This window comes from Macaca fascicularis, chromosome 6, assembly GCF_037993035.2.
Source record: "Macaca fascicularis isolate 582-1 chromosome 6, T2T-MFA8v1.1".
NCBI lineage: Eukaryota > Metazoa > Chordata > Mammalia > Primates > Cercopithecidae > Macaca > Macaca fascicularis.
The window spans coordinates 17336999-17361106 of NC_088380.1; the positions used below are offsets into that span (position 1 = coordinate 17336999).

The 24108-nt window shown below is 44.0% G+C and overlaps 1 protein-coding gene and 1 long non-coding RNA gene across 12 annotated transcripts in view; one reads left to right on the forward strand and one right to left on the reverse strand.

Moving 5' to 3' along the window:
• Nucleotides 1-22689, forward strand: part of LOC107129912 (uncharacterized) — a 73447-nt gene extending 50758 nt beyond the window's left edge. The window contains exons 2-6 of one of the 2 annotated variants that reach the window (XR_012413593.1): nucleotides 5302-5438; nucleotides 5540-7061; nucleotides 7871-7996; nucleotides 10988-11164; nucleotides 22440-22689. This is a non-coding gene — a long non-coding RNA (uncharacterized lncRNA). The remainder of the gene's footprint in view (nucleotides 1-5301; nucleotides 5439-5539; nucleotides 7062-7870; nucleotides 7997-10987; nucleotides 11165-22439) is intronic. The other variant, XR_006699011.3, reaches the window with a different exon arrangement.
• The window catches only part of MYO10 (myosin X), a 274170-nt gene that overhangs the window by 8447 nt on the left and 241615 nt on the right, over nucleotides 1-24108 (reverse strand). For all 10 annotated transcript variants that reach the window (XM_065546109.1, XM_073993164.1, XM_015451227.4 and 7 more), the window contains 9 exons: nucleotides 19682-19925; nucleotides 15433-15528; nucleotides 11023-11116; nucleotides 9194-9249; nucleotides 6907-7049; nucleotides 6353-6547; nucleotides 4995-5152; nucleotides 1951-2074; nucleotides 788-1085 (listed from right to left, as the gene is read on the reverse strand). In XM_065546109.1, coding sequence (XP_065402181.1) covers nucleotides 788-1085; nucleotides 1951-2074; nucleotides 4995-5152; nucleotides 6353-6547; nucleotides 6907-7049; nucleotides 9194-9249; nucleotides 11023-11116; nucleotides 15433-15528; nucleotides 19682-19925 — 1408 coding nt within the window. The remainder of the gene's footprint in view (nucleotides 1-787; nucleotides 1086-1950; nucleotides 2075-4994; nucleotides 5153-6352; nucleotides 6548-6906; nucleotides 7050-9193; nucleotides 9250-11022; nucleotides 11117-15432; nucleotides 15529-19681; nucleotides 19926-24108) is intronic.

A 24108-nucleotide genomic window follows, 5' to 3' on the forward strand; every position in this document is an offset into this window, starting at 1 on the left:
ACAAAAAACCCCTAAAGAGCGAATATCTCAGTGGGAGCAACTGCTGTCAACTCACCTCTGCAGTATTGTTAATACTTGAAAGGGTCATACCTCATACTATCATATGAAAATTCTTGGCCAGGTGCCGTGGCTCACACCTGTAATCCCAGCACTTTGGGAGGCAGAGGCGGGTGGATCACCTGAGGTCAGCAGTTGGAGACCAGCCCAGCCAACATAGTGAAACCCTGTCTCTACTAAAAATACAAAAAAACTAGCCAGGCATTGTGGCGGGTGCCTGTAATCTCACATACTTGGGAGGCTGAGGCAGGAGAATCGTTTGAACCCAGGAGGTGGAGGTTGCAGTGACCGAGATCATGCCATTGCACTCTAGCCTGGGCAACAAGAGCAAAACTGTCTCAAAAAACAAAAAACAAATTTCTTTTTCTATAGCTAATCAAAATCTCAATCAGATTGTTTCTACCTCTTTGATCTGGAACAAATATCCAAGTTGTTTTTTTTTTTAAATATAGAGTAGTGGTAATTAATGGATTGATCCAATCTCCTATACATTAGGACATTACACCCAAGGTGACTTGGTCCCTGAAATAACCTTGTGTGGCTTAAAAAGAAAAAGGATGGCAGCATTCTGTTAGCTTGCTCAGGCAACCCACGAGTCTGACCCAGAGGTCCCTGTCCTACTAGAGGTGCCTTCTGCTCAAGAGCCTCTTTATCTGAGCGAGGACCCAGCGCCCCACCTGCGTGAGCAGCTCTGCCCAGCTCATCTCCGGTGCCCACATGCTTTATTTACCTTTTCAGATGGAACTTGAGATACTTGAGAATCCCTCGACTCGGCAGGAAGGTGCAGCTCAGGCATGTCAGGATCTGCCAGCTATACAGGTTGCCCACACTGCCGGGGTGGGGCACTTTGTTGGTCTGTTTGATGAGCTGGCAGTACAGCTCGTCCCGCAAAGGCCGCAGGTCATGCCCTGTCTGTAGGATGCCCTGGATTATTGGAATCGGGTCAGACATGGACTCCAGTTGCTGCAGGGAATTGAATATCTTGATGGCCTCATCCTGAAGGGTGGTATAGCCTTTGTCTTTAAGCACTACGACAAGCAAAGCAAACACAGAAGTCACCCGAGGGGTTCAGAATAGGGTGTGGGCACAATGGGAGCAGTAGTGAAGACAAAGGAATAAATGAGAAGGACGGATGCAATGCCCACCACACTCCCTATACATCTCAGTCAGCTGGACACAGATCTAAAAGCACAGAGGTGGGTCAGGTGACACTGTTTTGTTATCTAATTGAACTTCTTACCACATAAAATGCTTACTTAAAAGGTAATCTGTTGCTGAACAAAATCCTTTTTTGGAATGCAAGATTACTTAGGCTCTGGCTGTCTGGCTACTTGGCCAGGTGCAACGGCTCACACCTGTAATCTCAGCACTTTGGGAGGCTGAGGCAGGTGGGTCACTTCAGGCCAAGAGTTCAAGACCAGCCTGGGCAATATGGTGAAACCCTCTCTCTATTAAAAATACAAAAATTAGCTGGATGTGGTGACGGGTAATCCCAGCTACTTGGGAGGCTGAGGCAGGAGAATGACTTAATCCTGGGAGGCAGAGGTTGCAATGAATGGAGATTGCACCACCGCACCCCAGCCTGGGTGACATAGTAAGACTGTCTCAAAAAAAAAAAAAAAAAGCTACTCTCAGTTCATGAGGAGAGCTGGCATTTCTGACTCCTTTAAATCTCTTCTTTTACTACAGCAATCAATCTTAGCATTACTACTACCACACTCTAGAAGTCTTGCTTTAGTAATGAATCTAAGTATATTTCATCTTTTCCTTCCAAGTCATGATGAATAAGAGAGTCTTTGAGCTAAAAACAAATGCTACTGTGTTAAGCTAAAGAGCTAGCAGGGCAAGTGGAATCATGGTCTCTGAGGAGTCGGGGTGGAACTCTGGACTTACAGTTGAGATTTATGTCCCCGTACGGAAGGGGCAGGAGTGGAGAGTGCAAGGGGTGATGGGTGTATCGAAGGATCGGGTTCCGCTTGTAAATCTGTTCCACCACATCCGAGTTCAGGCAGTTCTCCTAAAAATAAAGCAAGCAAGCTTATTGTAAGAAACCTGGACCTAAAGGAACAAAATCAACTGTATTTTCCTACATATAAATATTTTTCAAGAGTCTCAAACATCCATAAACCTAGTGGGGCAAAGATGGTGGAAATCCAGTGTTAGGTGATTTCATGCACGAAGATACTCATAATCTGTGTTTGAAGACAAGTCACAAAAATACATTCTTACAGCTCATTTCTTTTGTTTTTGAGATGGAGTCTGGCTCTATCACCTGGGCTGGAGTGCAGTGGCCCGGTCTGGGCTCACTGCAAGCTCCACCTCCCGGGTTCATGCCATTCTCCTGCCTCAGCCTCCCCAGTAGCTGGGACTACAGGCGCCCGCCACCACGCCCGGCTAATTTTTTGTCTTTTTTAGTAGAGACAGAGTTTCACCGTGTTAGCCAGGATGGTTGCGACCTCCTGACCTTGTGATCCGCCCGCCTCGGCCTCCCAAAGTGCTGGGATTACAAGTGTGAGCCACTGCACCCGGCCTACAGCTCATTTCTTAGTTTCTTGCACATGCGCTTCCCCATGTGATTTTAAATTTTCTCCCCTGGAGATTACATACACTTAAAAAATTTCATCTCGGCAGGGCGCGGTGGCTCACACCCGTAATCCCAGCACTTTGGGAGACGGATGCAGGTGGATCATGAGGTCAGGAGTTTGAGACCAGCCTGACCAACATGGTGAAACCTTGTCTCCACTAAAAATATGAAAATTAGCTGGGCGTGGTGGCGGGCACCTGTAATCCCAGCTACTCAGGAGGCGAAGGCAGGATAATTGCTTGAACCCGGGACGCGGAGCTTGCAGTGAGCCAAGATTGCGCCACGGCACTCCAGCCTGGCTGACAGAGCGAGACTCCATCTCAAAAAAAAAAAAAAAACAATTAAATCTAGGCTGGGCACAGTGGCTCATGCCTGTGCATTTTGAGAGCCTAAAGCAGGAGGATAAGTTGGGCCCAGGAGTTCGAGACCAGCCTGGGCAACATAATGAGGCCCTGTCTCTATAAAAAACAGAAAAGCAAAATAAAAAAATTGATCTTCTTTCATTGCTTTAGCCATCAGTAGCTAAATCATGTTATTTTTATCTATAGTTCATTTCATAAGCACATTTTGCTAGTTCTTGAATTGCTGTTTTCTATTCTCTCTATACCTGAAAACTACACACATTAATATATTCCTGGGGAGACTGTCCTTCCACATGCCTGCCCGCCCTTCCACCCTTGAAACGTAAGAAAGTCCCTCACGGAATTTCATCATCATGTACTTGTGCTCCTAAAATGTTCATCTGGGATATGAAAAAAACAAAGTTACTTTTAGAACCTTAAACAGAAAAGTTGGAGGAGAGATAATGAATCATTCTATCGTGGTAATTTCATTTCCACTATAAAACTTTTTCAGTAATACTCAATTGAAGGGCACAAAAAATTTTTTTAATTACTTAAATCATTTCTATGGACTGATTTAGGGTAACCTGACTCATTTCTTAAGAAGCATAGCTTTGTATTTGAAAAATTGTATTTATTCTTTTAATGTCTAAATTCAAATTGATTCAAACAATTTCATGGACAAACAAAAAACAACTGGCTTGCCAGAATGTGGTTCTGAACACCCAGAGAACATAACACTTTGGAATCAGGAGGCCAATTTGATTTGGATGGAAAATTATCCACCACTGATGGATTAGATCCTCTCCCACCTCCACAAAAGCTGAGTTCCCTCTTGGATCTGGTTAGCTAATTTCCTTTGCTGTCCCTCAGTAAAATACCTGCCTCACCATCATTCTAGCACCTTCTCTGTCACAGCCCCACCTCTGTCCTTTGTCCTGGTAATCTGCCAGCAGTCTCCCTCGACTTGGTTCTGCACCTGGGACTGACCAGCTACGTGGGCAATGCAACCAGAACATTCCCCGTCAGCGTTCCATTTCCGGAAAGTGAGGGTGAGAATCCCCGCTCAGGGCTGCCATGCAACCATTCGTTCCTTCACCTCACATACATTTACTGAGCCACTACACTTACTTATAAACAGGAATTTATAATGTAACACGCTCAGTGTTCGTATAGAGACTCAGGAGCTTCTGGGAGTTTGCACGTGTCCGAGAGGGATGCCAGGTGTTCTTCTAGACCACCCAGGGCTCCTTGGGAACTCACTCGTGTGGTCTGGAAACTGTACAGTGACAGTGGAACTAGCGGGTTACTCCTAGAAGGTCCCCAACTGAGGCTGAGGTGAAACCTGACACAAGGCACGTGGTCCCCCACGCAGGTCACCACATCCCCATAGGCACGGAGTCCCACAGTGCAAGCTGCAGACCTTGTCCTTCTGGCCACAGAGCCCAGCAGGTGGGATCAGGTGACTCAACTAGGGAAGTGTTAGGAAACATCTAACACTGCCCTAGAGACAAAACACTTTTGGTCTAAAATTTCTCATTTAGATTCCTGAAAGCAGGGTACTCAAACATAAATTTAACCAAGCGCTAGTTTTTTTTGTTTTGTTTTTTTGAGACGGAGTCTCCCTCTGTCGCCCAGGCTGGGGTAGAGTGGAATGATCTCTGCTCACTGCAACCTCTGTCTCCAAGGTTCAAGCAAGTCTCCTGGCTCAGCCTCCTGTGTAGCTGGGATTACAGGAATGTGTCACTAACACCTGGCTAATTTTTGTATTTTTAGTAGAGACACGGTTTCACCATGTTAGCCAGGTTGGTCTCGAACTCTTGACCTCAAGTGATCTACCTGCCTCAGGCTTCCAAAGTGCTGGAATTACAGGCGTGAGCCACCGTGCCGGCCAACCAAGCACTAGGTTTTGATTACAGAATGAAAACTGAGCTTCACTAATGCTGAGGTCTTAGTGCTCTAAGGGTAGAAGCTCTGAGCTATAATCACCCACCTTGGTGGGCTTGTCTTACCTTGATGTCTTGAATCAGCTGCTGGGTGGGGGTGTCGATCGGGGCCTTGGTGTCGGTCACGTTTTGAATGGCACTGGACCACCGGGTGGCCTCATTGAGCAGCTTGGTGTAGAGCCGGTAACAGTGCTTGCGCCCGTACACGGTGACGTTCCAGTAGCCTGCAATGGCAGGGGTGCCCCGCACACGCATGTCAACGCCAACCTCGGGGACCGGGGCAATGCCTGTGTCCTCTCTGATCTCAGTCCCTTTAATTATTCAATTCAATAGACACTGGCTGAATTCCTACATGTGTCCTGCCCTGCACTAGGTATCTAGTGATGAAGAAAAAACAGTGTCTTTTGCACTGTGACATTTACAGCTGAGACGGGGAGATGAATATTAGAACAATAAACCCATCATGAAATATATGAAGATAAATGATAACTGGCTCTGGAAGGGAAAAGGGTAAGTTAATGTCTCTTTCTGGGCTCTGGATCAGGAGTGAAAACTCTCTCCGATTTCTGACTTTCCTTCTTACTTCCTATTTCTTCCTTTCCTTTCCTTAGCCTCTCCCTTCAGAAGACAGCACTTGTGCCTGGCAGTGTGTGACTTCAGAGGCAAACTGTCCGAACCATCACCCAAACCTGACGCGAATGGAACAACTATGTTAAACAGAAACACAAGATCACAACCAGCAACATCAAAATAAACCATCTTCTGGAAACACTTTTATAATACTACAAAAATGAAAAGAAATCCTCTAATTTACATGTGTGCTTTCTATGCTACTAGGCTAAGTTCATGGACAGTCAGGGTTTATCTTTTACAGGTTGTATAGGACGCTCATCATACAATGATAGAAAACAGCCTGGCCCACATGGCAAAACCTCCACCACAAAGTATAAAATTAGCCCGGTGCGATGGTGCACGCCTGGAGTCCTAGCTACTCCTCGGGAGGCTGAGGTGGGAGGATTGCTTCAGCCTTGGAAGGCTGTAGTGAACCATGATTGCACCATTGCACTACAGCCTGGGCAACAGTGTGAGACCCTATCTCAAAAATAATAAGAACAAAAATTAAAAATAAAAGGATGAAAACAGAGTATATGAAAACAAAGCTTCCTGTACGATGCCCTGCATCTGTTGACATTTTCTTGTCCTTGCCAGAGTCTTGCTACCACTCCATGAATCAAGACCTCTCGTACGGCTTAAACACTAAGTGGTCACATAGCTAACCCCAGACAGGCTTAGAAGATAAACCAAGACGACGCCTTCTTTGGGGGGAAATAAAGTACCCACTAGGAAGGAATCTTATTCCTTGCCTGGAGCAAGCCCAGACTTTAAGATCTGATGCTCAGGGTTCGGGCAGCCAGCCTGGTTACCTGTCTCTTTGAATATCTTCTCATCTGGGGGGACGACAGAGCAGAGGCTGTTGAGGACCAGGGTCCCCAGTTTCAGCGCATTCTTCTCTGAGCTCTTGTAGTAATCCAGGGAATTGTGGGTGAGTACAAACCACCGTTTCTTCAGTTTCAGTGAAGACATCTTTGGACTGTTCTTCACCTCTTTGTGCAACCATCCTGGAAAAAAAGACGAAAGTGTAAATTAAAATCTATGAGGAGAAACCCCAAAGACCATACCATCATCCACATAATGCCAACACACGGATGGGGTTTCTAGCTACTTGTCAGAAAAAGACCACGGTCACCCCAACTCGATGTAAACGAACTACGTGAAAGAAAAGCCCAAAATCACAACTAGCAACAAAAAACACAATCCTCTAGAAACAATTTATCATGTCACAAATTAAAAATCACTTAAAAAATCTCCAACAGTTAAAATGGGAAAAGCAGCTCAAAATGAAAATGCTGCAGCTATCTAGATGCAAATGGAAAGGGGAGCCTGTTAAACAGACCAAGGAAGCAGGGCAGGCAGTCACCTCTCACGATGAATTCCTGGCCCTCCACTCTGGTGTCCCCTTTGGACCTCTGCAGCAGGGTTATCCAGTGGTGCATCTCCTCCGGCGTGTCGGCGTTGCAGTGCAGCACCCGGTTGGCCGTGATAATGACAAACGAGTTGGGTCTGAGCGACAAGGTGAGAAGGAAACAAAGCCCCTTAGGTCTACCGTCAGCATCACCTCTGTGTGAACCGAGACTCAGGGCCTTCTTCCTGCCTTCTGGGTCACGGGACATGCACTGCTAGGCTTATTCATGTTTTTATTAAGGCAAACCTTGCTCATTTCTGCGCAATTTCTTTTACGCATCATTAACCTTTAAACTTGGAACGACACATTCATTCTGAAGGTCCTGGAAGGGAAAACATTTCTTCATGCAAAACTTTCCAGATGAAACTCAGTTCCGGGAAGGCTAAATAAGGTGACCACGAGGGAAAATTTTTTTTTGATGCCTCTCCAAAGTCAATGTTTTCCTGCCTTGGGTAATATCTCTCTGGGTTGGTAATGAAATGTCAGACACCAGCAATAAAAGAGGATCAGTAAATAGGTGTAGGTGGAACATCTTAAATGCTTGATTACGCTTTGTACAAAAAGCCACCTGGGTTTGTGTTTTCAAAGGGATCTAACAAGGGTGCATTTCCTAGTCATGGATAACGTGATCATGGAAATTTACTTTCTCCCTTGCCTCTTTTTGTCTGGAAATGCCCTGAACCTCTCTCATAGGCCCTTGCTGATATAAATACTAACTCCTCTATCTAACGGCTTACGCTAGCAAATGTGAACTCTTTCTTGCAAGTCTTCAAATGTTCACTGTAGTTAAGTGACACAAAAGTTTAAGAAAAAGAGTAACTGAACAGCAGGACACAGGGAAAACTATGCAAACAGGCTGAACTTGAGGTGCCCCTTAAAAATAAAAATAAAAAACCCCAACCCTTTTTTTTTTCTATAGTTGGAGAAAAGTGGCCAGCTGAGGACGACAGAAAAGCCTGAACGAGGATGCAAAATTCTAAGGATGGATCATCACAGGCCCAGCCTGGAGGAGTGAAGGGCTTGGGAGAGCGAAGACGTGGAGAAGGTGAGGTAGAAACTCACATACCAGAATAAGCAGCACCAGGGCTTTGATTACTGATATGACACATACATGTTAAAGATTGAGCCAGGTATAAGGGGTGCAGGCTGACTACTAAAAACAAAGGATCCATGGTTCAGAAGGGCCTTTGTCAATGGGAGGGTGACAGAGACCCCACGGCTCTAATTCTGCCAAGTAGGCCCTATATTTTGTTGTCAATTTTAACACACTCGTATTTCATTTTCCGGCTGTCTTACTGAGGGCAGAAGACAATTTTGATTCTTTCCTGGTCTGTCCTAGAGAAACTTTTCTTAAATTCTGCTGCAGAATTTGTTTTTATTTTGTTGTGTCCTGATTTTATTGTGTCCATTGATTAAATTTTACACTTCTTCTCCCAAGAAACTTTATTTCAAGTTTTTCTGATGAGGAAATAAAACGTGATTTCCAAAGTAGGGTTTTGTAACTTTGTGTATGTGTCTGGGATAGAGGGAAGACAAAGAATACAATTTAGATTTCGGCCCAGCGCAGTGGCTCACGCCTGTAATCCCAGCACTTTGGGAGACTGAGGCATGCGGATTGCCTGAGCTAAGGAGTTCGAGACCAGCCTGGGCAACATGGTGAAACAGAACTAGAACTTACAAGATAATACAGAAAAACAGACAATAAAGTTCACTGGGCAGAAAGACGCCTCAGATCATCTCCAAAGATGATTTGCCTTCAAAAATCGAACCCAAAAAGGGTGCCAAGGAAAATAAATGTTTGTGGTTTATTAATACTCTACATATACATTATCATCAGAATTCTTTCCAAGTTCATTGTTAAGTTCAGAAAGGAGAATGACTCCCTTCCCCTTTGCTGGAATATCATTTTCCTAAACAGGTATTTTCTTCCCGTATAAATCCCAAGTTTGTCCCTGTATACACATGAAAAATATTTATTCCTCATGCTTTTTTAAATTGTCTAAATTAGGTTCCCAGGGTTTTCCCCAGGACTTCAAAGATACGCAGAGAAGGAGACTTCCAGATGATGTAAAATTGGGTACCAAGAAGGCAGACTTCGGATTGCTGGGGTTGACAAGGTGGGAACACACAGACTCGTGTGATTTCACAGCCCTGCCAAGAGGGACGTAACCTAGCAGCACAGACACCTGTGGACACACACAGGTGATGAGCTGTTTTTATTAAGAGCCACATCTGAGCTTACCTATCAGGGCTGTCAGAGGCACACACGGAATCAATCAGCCCCACATCCAAGGTGCCCTGGAAAAGAACAAAAAGTAAAGAGAATGAGAGAACCACTAAAGTAGGGTGCACACTATAGTAACACCTCTAGCCCACTCCCAATCAGACAGAAAAGGCTCTTTTCTTTTTAACTTCAAAATAATAGTCATCTATGAGATGACTCCTCTGTTGTGTGAGTACAAATAGCTTTCACACAGGGCAGAATCTATAGCCCATTTATTTTTTAAAATTACGAGTTAATCATTCCCTCTTGTCCTTTCAATAATTTATTTCTATGTTTTTAAAAAACTAGTATTTTACTAAACTTTCTAACAAGTACCTCTACATTAATTTAATTTACTTTGTTTGTTTCTGAAACAGAGTTTCACTCTGTTGCCCAGGCTGGAGCGCGATGGTGTGCTCTTGGCTCACCACAACCTCTGCCTCCCAGGTTCAAGTGATTCTCGTGCCTCAGCCTCCCAAGTAGCTAGGACTACAAGTGTGGGCCACCACACCTGGATAATTTTGTGTTTTAGTAGAGATGGGGTCTCGCCATGTTGGCCAGGCTGGTCTCAAACTCCTGGCGCCCTCAAGTGATCCACCTGCCTTGGCCTCCCAAAGTACTGGGATTACAGGTCTGAGCTCCCTCCCCCAGCCCCCCATTCTTAAAACAAGCTCAGTGAACAGTGTTTATAACCTTCTTTCAATAGTACACATTTCCTGATTTTATTGTGTCCTTCGATTAAATTTTACACTTCTCCCAAGAAACTTTATTTCAAGTTTTTCTGATGAGGAAATAAAACGTGATTTCCAAAGTAGGGTTTTGTAACTTTGTGTATGTGTCTGGGATAGAGGGAAGACAAAGAATACAATTTAGATTTCGTCCCAGCGCAGTGGCTCATGCCTGTAATCCCTGCACTTTGGGAGACTGAGGCATGCGGATTGCCTGAGCTAAGGAATTCAAGACCAGCTTGGGCAACATGGTGAAACCCCGTCTCTACTAAAATACAAAAAATTAGCCGGGTGTGGCGGCACACGCCTGTAGTCCCAGCATGAACCTAGAGGTAGAGGGTGCAGTGAGCTGAGATCTCGCCACTGCACTCCAGCCTGGGCGACAGAGTAAGACTCCATCTCAAAAAAAAGAATACAATCTAGATTTAGATTTCACCATCCTCTGAAGAGTAAGTGTAATGTGTGTTTCCGTGACTTCATAAAAAGTAGGATTATTTCTTTTGTTCTTTTGGGTTTGAGGCGGAAGAATTGGAAGGTATTACTACTTATAACCTTCTACAATTTATTTGGTTTTGTTGTTTGTTTTTTTAGGAGAGAGGGTCAGGCTGCTGGAGCTCAGTGGTGCAATCGTAGCCTCAAATTCTCAGGCTCAAGCAATCCTCCTGCCTCAGCCTGCCAAGCAGCTGGGACTACAGGCACATAACACCACGCCTGGATAATTATTAATTTTTTTCATAGAGGCAGTGTCTTGCTATGTTTCTCAGGTTGGTCTTGAACTCCTGGCCTCAAGTGATACTCCCACCCCAAAGTGCTGGGACTACAGGCATGAGCCACAGTGTCCAACTTAATTTACTGTATTTATTATTGTATTATTATATTATATTGTACTATTTATTGTATTTATTATTGTATTGATTTTAAACTCAAATGGTCCTGTTTTTCTCCTTAATTATTCTACATTTACCTTTTAAAAAAAAGACTGTCTGGAAATTCCCAATCTTTCCCTTTTTTACCATCCTGACGCCCTCCCCATCCCTGCCCCCAGACGCCCCACCCCCATCCTAGGTAGTGCTCCCATACCACAGCATTCTGTGGGTTTGCCTGCTCATCATGCATCTCCTGGATCTCCTGGTCTGTGGACGCATGGACCTGACTCAGCACGCTGAACCACTGGCTGTGGGGAAGAGAGAACAACTGTGAAGGAGAGGCCAACCTCGTATTGGTAAAGCAATAGTGCTCTACTGCATGTAATCTGTGAAAATAACATCTCTAAGCACCTTTGCTTTTAATTTGATTACTTCTTAGGGATAAATGTCGGTTTCATTACCAAAGAATAAAGTAAGAAGAAGCAGATAAAGTACCTGTAAATGCCTTTAAGTGCTCTATTATGTTCTAACTTTAGATCAATGGACGGCCTTTTCTCCAGGTCCCATAGACCTTTATAGACATTTGACAATGATGAATGAGTTCCTTGAGAAATTAACAGCAAATAATAAAATCCTCAGTTCTACCCAAAATACGTATATCAAAGATCCTTACTTAAGATATTATTTATAAACTAGGGAACATTCAGGTGCTTTTTCTGTTTAAAAAATAAATTTCGGCTGGGCGCGGTAGCTCATGCCTGTAATCCCAGCACTTTGGGAGGCCAAGGTGGGCGGATCATGAGGTTAGGAGATCAAGACCATCCTGGCTAACATGGTAAAACCCCGTCTCTACTAAAAATACAAACAAACTAGCCGGGCTTGGTGGCGGGCGCCTGTAGTCCCAGCTACTCGGGAGGCTGAGGCAGGAGAATGGCGTGAACCCAGGAGGCAGAGCTTGCAGTGAGCTGGGATCGTGCCACTGCACTCCAGCCTGGACGACAGAGTGAGACTCCGCCTCCAAAAATATATATATAAATAAATAAATAAATTTCAAGGTGAGAAGATCAATACAGGTTTAGCATCCACAATCCAAAAAAATCTGAAATCTGAAATGCTTCAAAATTCAAAACTTTTTGAGCACCGACATGATGCTCAAAGGAAATGCTCACTGGAACATTCTAAATTTTCAGATTAGGGATGCTTAACCGGTAAGTCTAATGCAAATATTCCAAACTCCAAAAACTGCAACACTTCCAGTCCCAACCATTTTGGGTAAGGGATACTCAACATGTAATGGAAGAGTATCATATTGGAATGGACACTAGATGTCTATTTAGATGTCTATTTGTTGTTTTTTTTTTGAGATGGAGTTTCAGTCTTATTGCCCAAGCTGGAGTACAATGGCACGATCTTGGCCACCGCAACCTCTGCCTCCCGGGTTCAAGTGATTCTCCTGCCTCAGCCTCCCAAGTAGCTGGGATTACAGGCGCACGCCACCATGCCCAGCTAATTTTTGGTATTTTTAGTAGAGATGGGGTTTCACCATGTTGGCCAGGCTGGTCTTGAACTCCTGACCTCAGGTGATCCACCCACCCTAGCCTCCCAAAGTGCTGGGATTACAGGCATGAGCCATTGTGCCTGGTCAAGATGTCTATTTTTTCTATGTATTCTCAGGATGGGGTTTTCAACCACCTAACAGCATTTCTACTCAAGTCAATAAAACCACAGGAGAGTTGGAAATGAAAAATAACTGCTTAAAGCAGAAAACTATTTTGACCAGAGAACTCTTCCATCTTCATTTCAAATGAGTACTCTCACACCCAGCCTCATCACAATCAGAAAATAAAGGAAAACGTGTCTGGGCATGGTGGCTCACGCTTGTGATTCCAGCATTTTGGGAGGCCAAGGTGGGAGGACGGCTTAAGCCCCGGAATTTGAGACCAGCCTGGGAAACTTACTGAGGCCCAGTCTCTACAAAAAATAAAAAACTAGTTGGGTGTAGTGGTACATGCTTGTAGTCCCAACTACTTGGGAGGCTGAGGCAGGAGTATCACCTGAGCCCAGAAGGCCAAGGCTGCAGTGAGCCATGATCGTTCCACTGCACTCCAGCCTGGGTGACAGAGCAAGACTCTGTCTCACAAAAAAAAAAAATACAAAATGAAACAAAACGAAACAAGAAAAATCAAGCAGAACAAGGCATCATGAAAATGACCATGAACAAACAGGAATCCATCCAGCATTTGCTGACCAACTACGAAATATCAGAGCTATCAAGTATGAAAGAAATGCTAGGGTATTCTTCTCCTGTTCGGGGCGTATAAGACACAAAATACATACACACTCCTACCATTCAAGGCAGAGGGGAAAGTAGTTGGTATCCAATGGGATGTTTAAGTGGAAAAAATGACACCCATATGTAAAGGTAGGCCATGCAAATTATTTACAGCAAAGCACTAAAATCTATCTCCTGTGCTTCCTAAGGGAGAAAAATGTGACTACAAGCTTGAAAAATATTCAACATATACAACAGATATGCATATATAGCTTGTATACAACAAGGGACAACACTTGAATATAAATTTGCACTATCCATTCTGGTTAACCAAACAGCAAGACTTCATTGCTTTGCTCATCTCAAAAATATCCCAAATTAAACACTGAAAAAGACATACATTCAAGTTGTAGGAATCACACACACAAAGGCATAAAATTTGTTGTACTTTCGATTCTGTCTAGATTATACTCTTAAATTTATAAATTTCTTCTCTTGATTCAAGTATAACTTGGAATCTGAAAAGGAATTTTTTAAAAAAGTGTTCCACTGGTCAGGAGAAAAAGTCCTTGGCTAAAATATCCCAAAGGTTAAATTTAGCAGGTTCATCATGGCATAAAACAGACAGCGCAGCTGCCAAACGCCAGGCCTATAATTCAGCTGAAAAGCTGCAGGCATTCCCTGGGCCACAAACAACCACATGTGGTCTCTAGGAGCCCCAGACGGAATGATGGGCTGTAATTCCAGGTTTGCTTGTTTTTCCAGTTTGTGTTAGAATTTATGGGTCTAAGCAGGGTTTTAGTTTGTTCCCATGGGAAGAATTATTTTCTGGTGTCTTTACTCTTAATGTCGCTACCATGGTATTGTATCAACTCAGAAAGATTCAAAGGGCAAGGGGTAGTGAGGGGTCCTGAGAACACATTAGAAGGTCCTAACAATCTTGGGGCTGAGAATTGAAGAATTCGGCTATTGGATGTTACCCTCATAAATTAAAAGACGTTCTCAGCCAGGCGTGGTGGCTCACGCCTGTAATTCCAGCATTTTGGGAGGCCAAGATGGGTGGATCACTTGAGGTCAGGAGTTCGAGACCAGCCTGACCAACATGGAGAAACCCTGTCTCTACTAAAAATACAAAATTAGCCGGGCGTGGTGGCACATGCCTGTAATCCCAGCTACTCGGGAGGCTAAGGCAGAATTGTTTGAACCCAGAAGGTGGAGATTGCGGTGAGCTGAAATCGCACCATTGCATTCCGGCCTGGGCAACAAGAGAGAAACTCCGTCTCAAAAAAAAAAAAAAACGTTCTCTAGCATTGCTCAGAGCTGAAGACAGACACCTCCAGCATAACCCTGCAGACTCACAAAGTTGCAGGAAGAGACGGGACAGACGCTCCATGGTGTCTGATCCACTAGGGGACCTGTGATGCATCACGCTGAAGAGCAAATGCTCAGTCTCCTTAATTTTGTGCTGTGTCTCCTCAGCACTCCAGCATGGAAACCTGAAGTCCAGGAAGTTACAGACAACTTGCCCCAGCCAATGAAGGCTTCCACCCTCTTCTAATCTCAGTCAAAAGTTAAAGCTCCTTAGGAGGAAATGTTTTTAAGAAGTTCAATGTCCCCGTTCAACAGAATTGAGGTTGCACTGCATTACAAATGATACTAACCGTTCTCTGTACCCCAGTCTCCTATTCTGCAAAATATGGATGATGGTAATAATTAATGTCTACCTTGCAGGATTCAAGAGAATCAAAAGAGTTAGTATTTATAAAACATTTAGAATACTGCCTGAAATATTTAGGTATGAAACATTTAGAATATTAGCCTGAAATATAATTGTGATTACTGTTGCACCCAGCTAATAGTAAGTTCTGTGTAAGTTACTCTTCCACTGAATTCTTCAATATTAACATCTTTAAAACCCCCCAATGCCATAGCACTATCAGTTATTAAAACAGCTACCAGTTACTACTCCCTGCCCTTTTGGTCCTTATGCAAACACAAACAATTCACTTTCAAAGCTCAGAAGCTTCCAGAGGGTGGGCTTTCAGCTACATGCAGCTGTGTAATTTACACACGCTGCCGGTGACAGTAACAGCCTGAGACAGATGACAATGGGTCTAGTGGCACTGGAGGCTGGAAACCCTCGGCTGTACTTGAATACATTTGCCCAGAGAAAGAGTCCCCAAGGGACAAGTACACATCAATTTCTTATGACTCTTGGTTCCTCAACCATCCTAATAGAAAGTCAATTAAAATTGTCAAGGCCAGCATGGTAAACAGTGCTCTGTGGGACACTCACACCTGTGCATGAGGGAGCAGGATGGGGATAATATGACGTCAACAGTGCAGACTCACCTGGCATCTTCTGGGGACTCTGCAATCAGGTGGAAAGTCCTATCGGCCATAATGATGTCAATCCCATTCTCCTTGGTGGTGTTATCTATGATCTCTCTGCAAAGGAGCAAAAGCAACAAACGCACATCAGGAACACCAAATTCTGAGTAACTGAGGAAAGCAATTTCATGAAACCAATGACTAGAGTTGGGAAGTGTCTGTTACTGAAGAAACGGTACACAGTTGGCGCTCCGTATCTGCGAGTTCAGCATTTGTGGGTTCTGCATCTGTGGATTCAACCAGCAGCAGATCAAAACTAAAAATCCAATTTAAAAAATACTACTACTACAAATTAAAAAACAATACAGTGTAACTACTATTCACAATGCATTTGCATCATACTAGTTACTTAAGTAATCTAGAGAAGATGTGAAGTGTGTGGGAGAATATGCAGAGGTTACATGCACTGACTACATCATTTTATAGCAGGGACTAGAGCATCTGAGGATTTTGGTGGCTGCAGCGGGAGGGGAGTGGTGGTTCTGGAACCCATCACACCAAAAGACATGGAGGGACATACAATTGTTTTCCTTTTAGTAATGATGACGATTCCCTCTAGGGGGAGCCGGGCTCCTCTCAGCTGCCCAGGGAGGAGGCTGCTGGTGTGGCCAGGGATAGCAGGGTTCCCCTGACTTCTCTAGGGGAGAAGCTCTCTCCCCTCATACTGGTCCACCCAATGCCCACCCCTGCTTAGGCCCCAGACAGGCCTGGGGCAGCAGCCCCCACTCCTGCCTGCAACTTCCTTTGGATCCTTTCTCCAAACTACAAAAGCCAACCTCGGCCTGGTGCGAGCTCCTTCCCTAACTCATCACAGCTCTCTCTCCCAGCTGAAGGCCATGGCTGCTACATCTGACTCCTGCTTGAGATGTGCACATTATTTCCATGAGGGGTGCTGGGGGTGAGGCGCAGGATTTGGGTGTGTCTGATTCTCAGTACCATCTTGATCTCATCTGCAACCCTCCCTAAACAACATTAGGGAAATAGAATTGGTGAACCAGGTTAACAAAATCAGGGTAAAACAGCAGCAGATGTTAGGATCAGAACAGAGATAGTAATACGTTTCATGAAGAAGGGTTTGGGGCATAAAGCCAGCTTGCTCTCGCAACTAAAGAAGTACAAATGTTCACAATGAAACATGTATTTTATAGCAACAAAACTAAAATAGCCTGGTTAGAAAATAAGTATTATCTGACCTCATAGCTAGAATCACTGAGATGAAATATTTTTAAAAAAATCAGGATCAGAGCCGGGCGCAGTGGCTCACACCTGTAATCCCAGCACTTTGGGAGGCCAAGGCAGGTGGATCACTTCCGGTCAGGAGTTTGAGACCAGCCTGGCCAACATGGTGAAATCCCGTCTCTACTAAAAACACAAAAATCAGCCAGGCGTGGCAGTGCACTCCTGTAGTCCCAGCTACTCAGGAGGCTGAGGCAAAAGAATCACTTGAACCCGGGAGGCAGAGGTTTTGCAGTGAGCCAAGATAGTGCCAGTGCCACTGCACTCCAGCCTTGGTGACAGAGCGAGACTCTGTCTCAAAAAAAAAAAAAAAAAATCAAGGTCAGAACTACTGCTGAAATCACAAGAGTGACAACCAGCTACTACTCTAAGCCTTCTTAACAGAAATCAACAGCAACACAAGTGAAGCACTCTTAAACAGAAAGGAAAACTGAATTTGATCACTCTCTAGGTCTAATGACCAATTCACAAGAAATAAACGAGAAAGAGAAACACGTTCGAACACGTGCCCATACAGGGTTGGTGAAATGCAGAAACCGTGGGATAAGTGAGCTAACATGTTCCATTACAAACGCAAGTGAAAGAAAGACGGAGGGGGCATCTATAAATTAACAGAGACTTGAGTGATCTAAAAACCGGTGACAACATCTAGACCTCATTTGGATTCTGACTTGAAGAAAGTAACTATAAAACTAACCCAAACCAACAAGAACACTACCACCTCCACTTACAAGGAAACTGCAGACCGGGCGCAGTGGCTCACGCCTGTAATCCCAGCACTTTGGGAGGGCGAGGTGCGCAGATCACCTGAGGTTAGGAGTTCGAGACCAGCCTGGCCAATATGGTGAAACTCTGTCTCTACTAAAAATACAAAAATTAGCCAGGCATAGTGGTAGGCGCCTGTAATCCCAGCTACTCGGGAGGCTGAGGCAGGAGAATCGCTTGAACTGGGGAGGCAGAGGTTGCAGTGAGCCGAAGTTGTGCCACTGCACTCCAGCCTAGGCAACAGAGTGAGACTCAGTCTCAAAATAAATAAATAAATAAATAAATAAAAATAAGGTCACTGCGGAAATCTGAACAATGACTGGAGTTTAGATAATATTAGGAGCTAATTTTTTTTTTAATGTGATAATGGTATTGTGATTATATATTAGAATGTTTAAATGCATACTAAATATTTACAGAAGAAATTACATGATACTGACTTGCTGTAAAAGAAGGTAGTTTGTTGGGGGAGCGGACTGGATAGAACTGTGGATGAAACACTTGGCCATGGGTGGATAGCCACCAAAAGCTCTGGAATAAGTCCGTGTTTTGTTATGTTCTTCTACCCACTCTTGCCCATGATTGAAGTTTTCCATAATAATAACTCACTGTTCCTGTTCTATAGGAGGTGACAGAAATGGCTGAATAAGAGCTAACATTTCCATAACTCAGTATAATTCTGATGAAGCACCTGTGAATAGAGCTTTTATTAAGCAGCATACAAAGTGAGTTGCAAAAGAAACATACATCAGTGTACTCTGGTGAAATCCAATACTCTGCCTCCCACAAGCTTCTTGGTGCTTGCGGCCCCTTCTATGGGATAATTAAATGTAAACATCATGGCTGTAATCCCAGCACTTGGGAGACCAAGGCAGGCGGATGGCTTTGAACCCATGAGTTTGAGACCAGCCTGGGCAACATGGCAAAACCCCATCTCTACTAATAATACAAAAAACTAGCCTGGCGTGGTGGCACACACCTATAGTCCCAATTACTCGGGAGGCTGAGGTGGGAGGATCACCTGAGCCCAGGAAGTTGAGGCTGCAGTGAGCCAAGATCGTGTCACTGCACTCCAGCCTGGGCAGTGGGAGTGAGACCCTGTCAGTCCATCAATCAATCAAGCCATCTATAGACAGATGAGGAACATGGTATGTGAGGCTGAGAGTAGATGGCAGAGGCAACAGAACCATGCCTTGCTGTGAACACTTGCAGGATTCAGACCCAGGATTCTCACAAGCCCACTCCTGCACCTCATGAGCTCCAAAGGGACAGCCTGAAAATGTCCAATATTCTGCCGTCTGCAGAGACATGAGATTTCTCTTACAATCAAATACATAAAAGACTTCCCTCTCTTCATTTAACTTTCCACTTCACAATAAATACTTTTCTGAAGTTGCTGATGCTGGCTGATTAGAAACATTTTACTTTTAAGGCTCCTGGCTTCAGGCATTAATTTGATCCCTCAAAGATTATTTAACTACTTTTCCAAGTATTTGAGGTCACTTGGTTGTGAGTGGAGAACGACTACAGGTTATCCCCAAACATGTTTTCAGGCTTAGTATCCAGTTACCCCAGAAAAGCAGCTGCCTGTAACTCCTAACAATTTTCTGGAAACATGACTTAGTCTTTAAGAAAAATAATAGGCCCTCAACAGTCCAAAGCTTTGGTTCTATAAGGGTGTGGCAGAAAAAGGGGCATGTTGGATTTGAAGACCAGCCCTGTTCCTCTCATTGCTGGGAATGGGGATGGCTAGTATAACCAACACTGGTATAACAGAAGACAAGTGATTCATTTCAGAAAACTCCAGTCTGCCTGCTTTTAATTTAGCTAATTTATCTGCTGGCTACAGCTGGAGTAAGGAATTGAAAGTGATACATTAACCCATAAAAAGACTCAGCCACTTGTTCCAAATTCACACCATTCTTCCTCCACACATACAATTCCATTTCCACTGGGCAACTTCCAGGTCCAACTGGCTGGCCATCTTCCAAATGACAGCCACGTGTCTGAGTGTAATCATAAAAAGCAAAGTACTCACAGATTAAGTCTTGCTTCCCAGTCTCCTAATAATTTAACCCACTGAACTGAATTATCAGGACACCTACTACAGGCTACTGCCACTGCAAGGAACTTGCACAGCGTGGCTCTGTGACCACCAGCATAAAGCATTGAGCAACCCATCGGGCCACAGCCAGGCTTAGCAACCTACTTCGCCGTTCGCACTTCGACGGTGCCCTTGAGCTTCTCTTCGCTGTCGTTTTCAAAGTACATCAGCTTGGACTGGCGGAGGACAAACCAACGCTTCTTCCAATTTCTCCTGGACAGTGTGGAGGAGCCCCCGCCTTTTTTGTGAAGCCAGCCTTGCTTGAGGGCCTCCTGCTTGGAGCGGAACCACAAGAAGGTTTCATCCTTGAGGACACACCAGCGGCGTTTCCAAGAGTTCATCAGGCCACCTGTTCCCCCCAAGATTGGGTAGAGAGGGGTGAAAGAACAGTCAGTCCAATTGGATGACAACAACATGTACAGCAGGTGTTAAGGTCTAGCCAAGCTTAGACTCGGCCCCAGCTGCAGCACCGCAGAGACCCCTCAGTGGGGAGAGGCGCTGCTAGCTCATGTCTAGGGGCACTACACAGATGTCACACCAGCCGGGCTGGATTACACAAGAATCCTTATATCCAAAGGAGTTCCTGCTCACTTAGCTGAGAAAGCTTTGTAAGGAGCCAATAGAAAAGCAAGTAATGAACTAACACTGTAACCCAGGAATAAATCAAAAGCCAAGGGTGAGAACCATGTCCCTACGTAAGGATCAGGCTTATCTCCAAATGTCCCAGAGAGGGAAAATTATTTTAACATGGTGTCAAAGTTTACCAGTTTCTTTACCCGTTTTTTGGGCCAGGAGCAATGGCTCATGCCTGTAATCCCAGCACTTTGGGAGACCGAGGAGGGTGGATCACTTGAGGTGAGGAGTTCGAGACCAGCCTGGCCAACATGGTAAAACCCCGTCTCTACTAAAAATAGAAAAATTAGCCGGGAGTGGTGGTGCGTGCCTGTAATCCCAGCTACTTGGGAGGCTGAGGCAGGACAACTGCTTGAACCCAGGAGGAGGAGGTTGCAGTGAGCCGAGATTGCGCCACTAGACTCCAGCCTGGGTGACAGAGCGAAACTCCATCTCAAATAATAAACAAAGTTCACCCATTTCCTTCCATATTTGGTCAATGTGTGAACAAGAATTATCAGTGATTCCAGGGTTGACCGATGAAGTCTAACTTACACAAGTAAAGACAATATGGCTTTTCGGAGAAAAACATCTTTTCAAAGAAAAGCATCATCTGAGAATGTTTTACAGGTATAAGACTGAGACTATGAAAAAAGAAAAAGCAAGAGTACAAACTACACTAAGATTTGAACTTAAATATACAGATGTTACTTTTCATGGGATAAAAAAAAAATCTTTCTATGCTCTTCTGGGAGGATAATTTTGTATTCCAGATTCCCCAGCCTGCTCAAGATCAACATCTTACACGCATCTGTTATTATAAGACTGTCCACACATTATTTTCTTTCGACCAACCAGTAATGAAATAAGGGACATTTAAACATGGGATATTTAAAGTAAGTATAAACGAAGTGTTTTTCTCTTATGCGTTCAGTGTGTGAAAACCAGACAGTGCACTTGCTTCACTGAACTTTCTAGACTCCTCTCCCTCCTTTTGTCCAAGAGGTCCCTGCTCATTTAGCTGAGACATCTTTGGTAATTGTGCCAAGCTGCAGAGCTGTGTCCTAACATACGGTAAACTTGCCAAGGGCTACCAGAAAGAAACATTATTAGTGTTTTGATTTGTGACTTTAATCTGCGTTTCTCAAAACACGTCCAGAGGAAAACTGTGTAAAGTTATTCTATGATCTTGTTGTTGTTAAATGATAAAGCTTATTCACAGTTGTTTCGAAGATTAAAACAGTCATCACAACAGCCCTCACCATTAGTTTATTTAATCTGTCGTTCTGTTATCGATAGCACTCACTCTTGGCCCTCCCTTTGCAATTCAGGCCCTCCCTTTGCAATTCCAGGCCGTCTCTTGAAAATGCATCATTTAGATAATCTACTTAATGCTATAATTTCCCAATTGCAAACACCTTTAGTGGGTTATTTGGTTGTGAAAACTCATGTATGCCCATAAAATATAAACTGGTGATTAGATTTTCTCATTCATTGGTTGCTCTGAAACTTTTTGGCTCTGTTTTAATTAAAAGTTTTATTAAATATTAAATGATGCTGCATTTACACAGTAGCTTTATTAAGAGATGCTGAAAACTCACCCACTTAACTTCTTTGACCCTGATTTTAATACTTTGAATGTGTCTTTACTTTTTTCCTACTCTTACTGGTTTTAATCCAGTAACTGTATAATAAATCAATGTTGCCAGGCGTGGTGTCTCACGCCTATAATCCCAGCTCTTTGGGAGGCTGAGGTGAGTGGATCACAAGGCTAAGAGTTCAAGACCAGCCTGGCCAACATGGTGAAACCCTGTCTCTACTCAAAATACAAAATTAGTCAGGCGTGGTGGTGCGTGCCTGTAATCCCAGTTACCCAGGAGGCTGAGCCAGAAGAATGGCTTGAAACTGGGAGGCGGCGGTTGTGGTGAGCCAAGATCACACCACTGCACTCCAACCTGGGCAACAGAGCGAGACTCTGTCTAAAAAAAAAAAAAAAAAAATCAATGCCACAAATTAAAAATAAGAGGAATATTGAAGAGAATTTTCAAATTAACTTAGGGAATTAAAAACTGAGGAATGGGAATTATATGTTAGTAAAAAACAGTTAAGATGATTTCTAACTGAGAAAATCTTAAGATGCTATGATTAAATACTTGTTGGATCATTAGGTTCTGATTTGCGATGACATTTTTTCCTTTGTCAGATGTTCCAGTGCTGGCTACATCATCCTCTCTGTTTTTCATTCCAACAGTCCTACTGAAGTCCACATCAAACAGTGATTCTGGACAACAGAAAAGTCTCCCCTAATCAAACCTTCTGGGGGTTTCATGAGCACTGTGAGGCTCCAAAGCTGAAGACGGCAGAACTCCGAAAGGCAAATGACTGACAGTTGTCACTAGACCCATGTTTTCTAAAAGGAGCAGGTGAAGCAAAAAAGGAATCCAACAAAGCTGCAAGTGAAGAAAACAGAAAAAAAAATATTAAAGACAACAAAAGAAAAAGACATGGAAGAAAAGGTAAAGAAGCTAATAGAGAAGCACAAGAAGAAAGAAGGGAAAACGGAATAAAAGAGTTTTCATGGCTGGGCATAGTGGCTCACTCCGGTAATCCCAGCACTGTGGGAGGCTGAGGTGGGCAGATCACAAGGTCAGGAGTTCGAGACCAGCCTGGCCGACATGGTGAAACCCCGTCTCTACTAAAAATACAAAAATTAGCCGGCCGTTGGTGCATGCCTGTAATCCCAGCTACTCAGGAGGCTGAGGCAGGAGAATCACTTGAACCCACGAGTGCAGTGCCATTGCACTCCAGCCTGGGCAACAGAGCAAGATCCTGTCTAAAAAAAAAAAAAAATGGTTTTCATGGTGGGGAAGACGAAAAAAAGAAAACGTAAACGTAAATAAAGAAAGACGGCAGTAAAAAGGAAAGTGAATAAAAGGGAGGGAGAAGACAAATTTAAAAATCAAAGATGGGAGAAAGCAGGAAGAGGAGACCTAGGGAGGAAGGTTCTCATATCCCTGCCCATCCCCACATTCTCAACTCTCTCCCCTCTCCAGTCTAGGTCCATGCGAGAAACAGGACGGTCCCTTCTTTTTAACCATCCATGTAAAACTCCTGCCAAAAACTGGTGATGATTATGATTTCTTATTATCCCTGTCACTGAGTTCCAAGTCACAGTCAAGAACAGGAATAAAGCATAAACACAAGGTCCCAATTAAATAATTTTCTGGCCAGGCATGGTGGCTCATGCCTATAATTCCTGCACTTTGGGAGGCCAAGGTGGGAGGATTGCTTGAGGTCAAGAGTTGGAGACCAGCCTGGGCAACATAGTGAGATTCCACCTCTAGAAAAAATTAGCCTGGCATGATGGTGTGCGCCTGCAGTCCTAGCTTCTATGAAGGTTGAGGTGGGAAGATGGCTTGAGCCTGAGTTTGAGGCTGCAGTAAGCCGTGACCACACCAGGGCCCTCTAGCTTGGGTAACAGAGCAAGACCCTGTCTTAAATAAATAAATAAATAAATAAATAAATAAATACTAAATATTTTTCCAAAAGGAGTGCACCTCAAGGCCCCTAAGTGTTAAGGTTCTGCAAAGTAAATTCAAAGGTTAATAACAATCAAAGCATACAATGCAAATGCTCATCATGAAGTACATATGGTGAGCAATTCAAGCGAGCTGTGGCCCTCAGTGAGCTCTTCACTTTCCCCCATGTATAGCACATCCTTCTAGGCTCTCTAATATCCCTGGCAGGAGAGAACATGCAGTTTATCATTAGAATGGGTCTCCACCAATTCCAGCAGCAGCAGCAGCAACACACACATTGGTTTGTATGTCTGTATATGTGAGAGAGAGAGCAATGAGACTGAGACAGAGGAAGACAGTGAAAGAGAAAGTTGGGGAGAGAGGGAGAGAAAATAGAAGAAT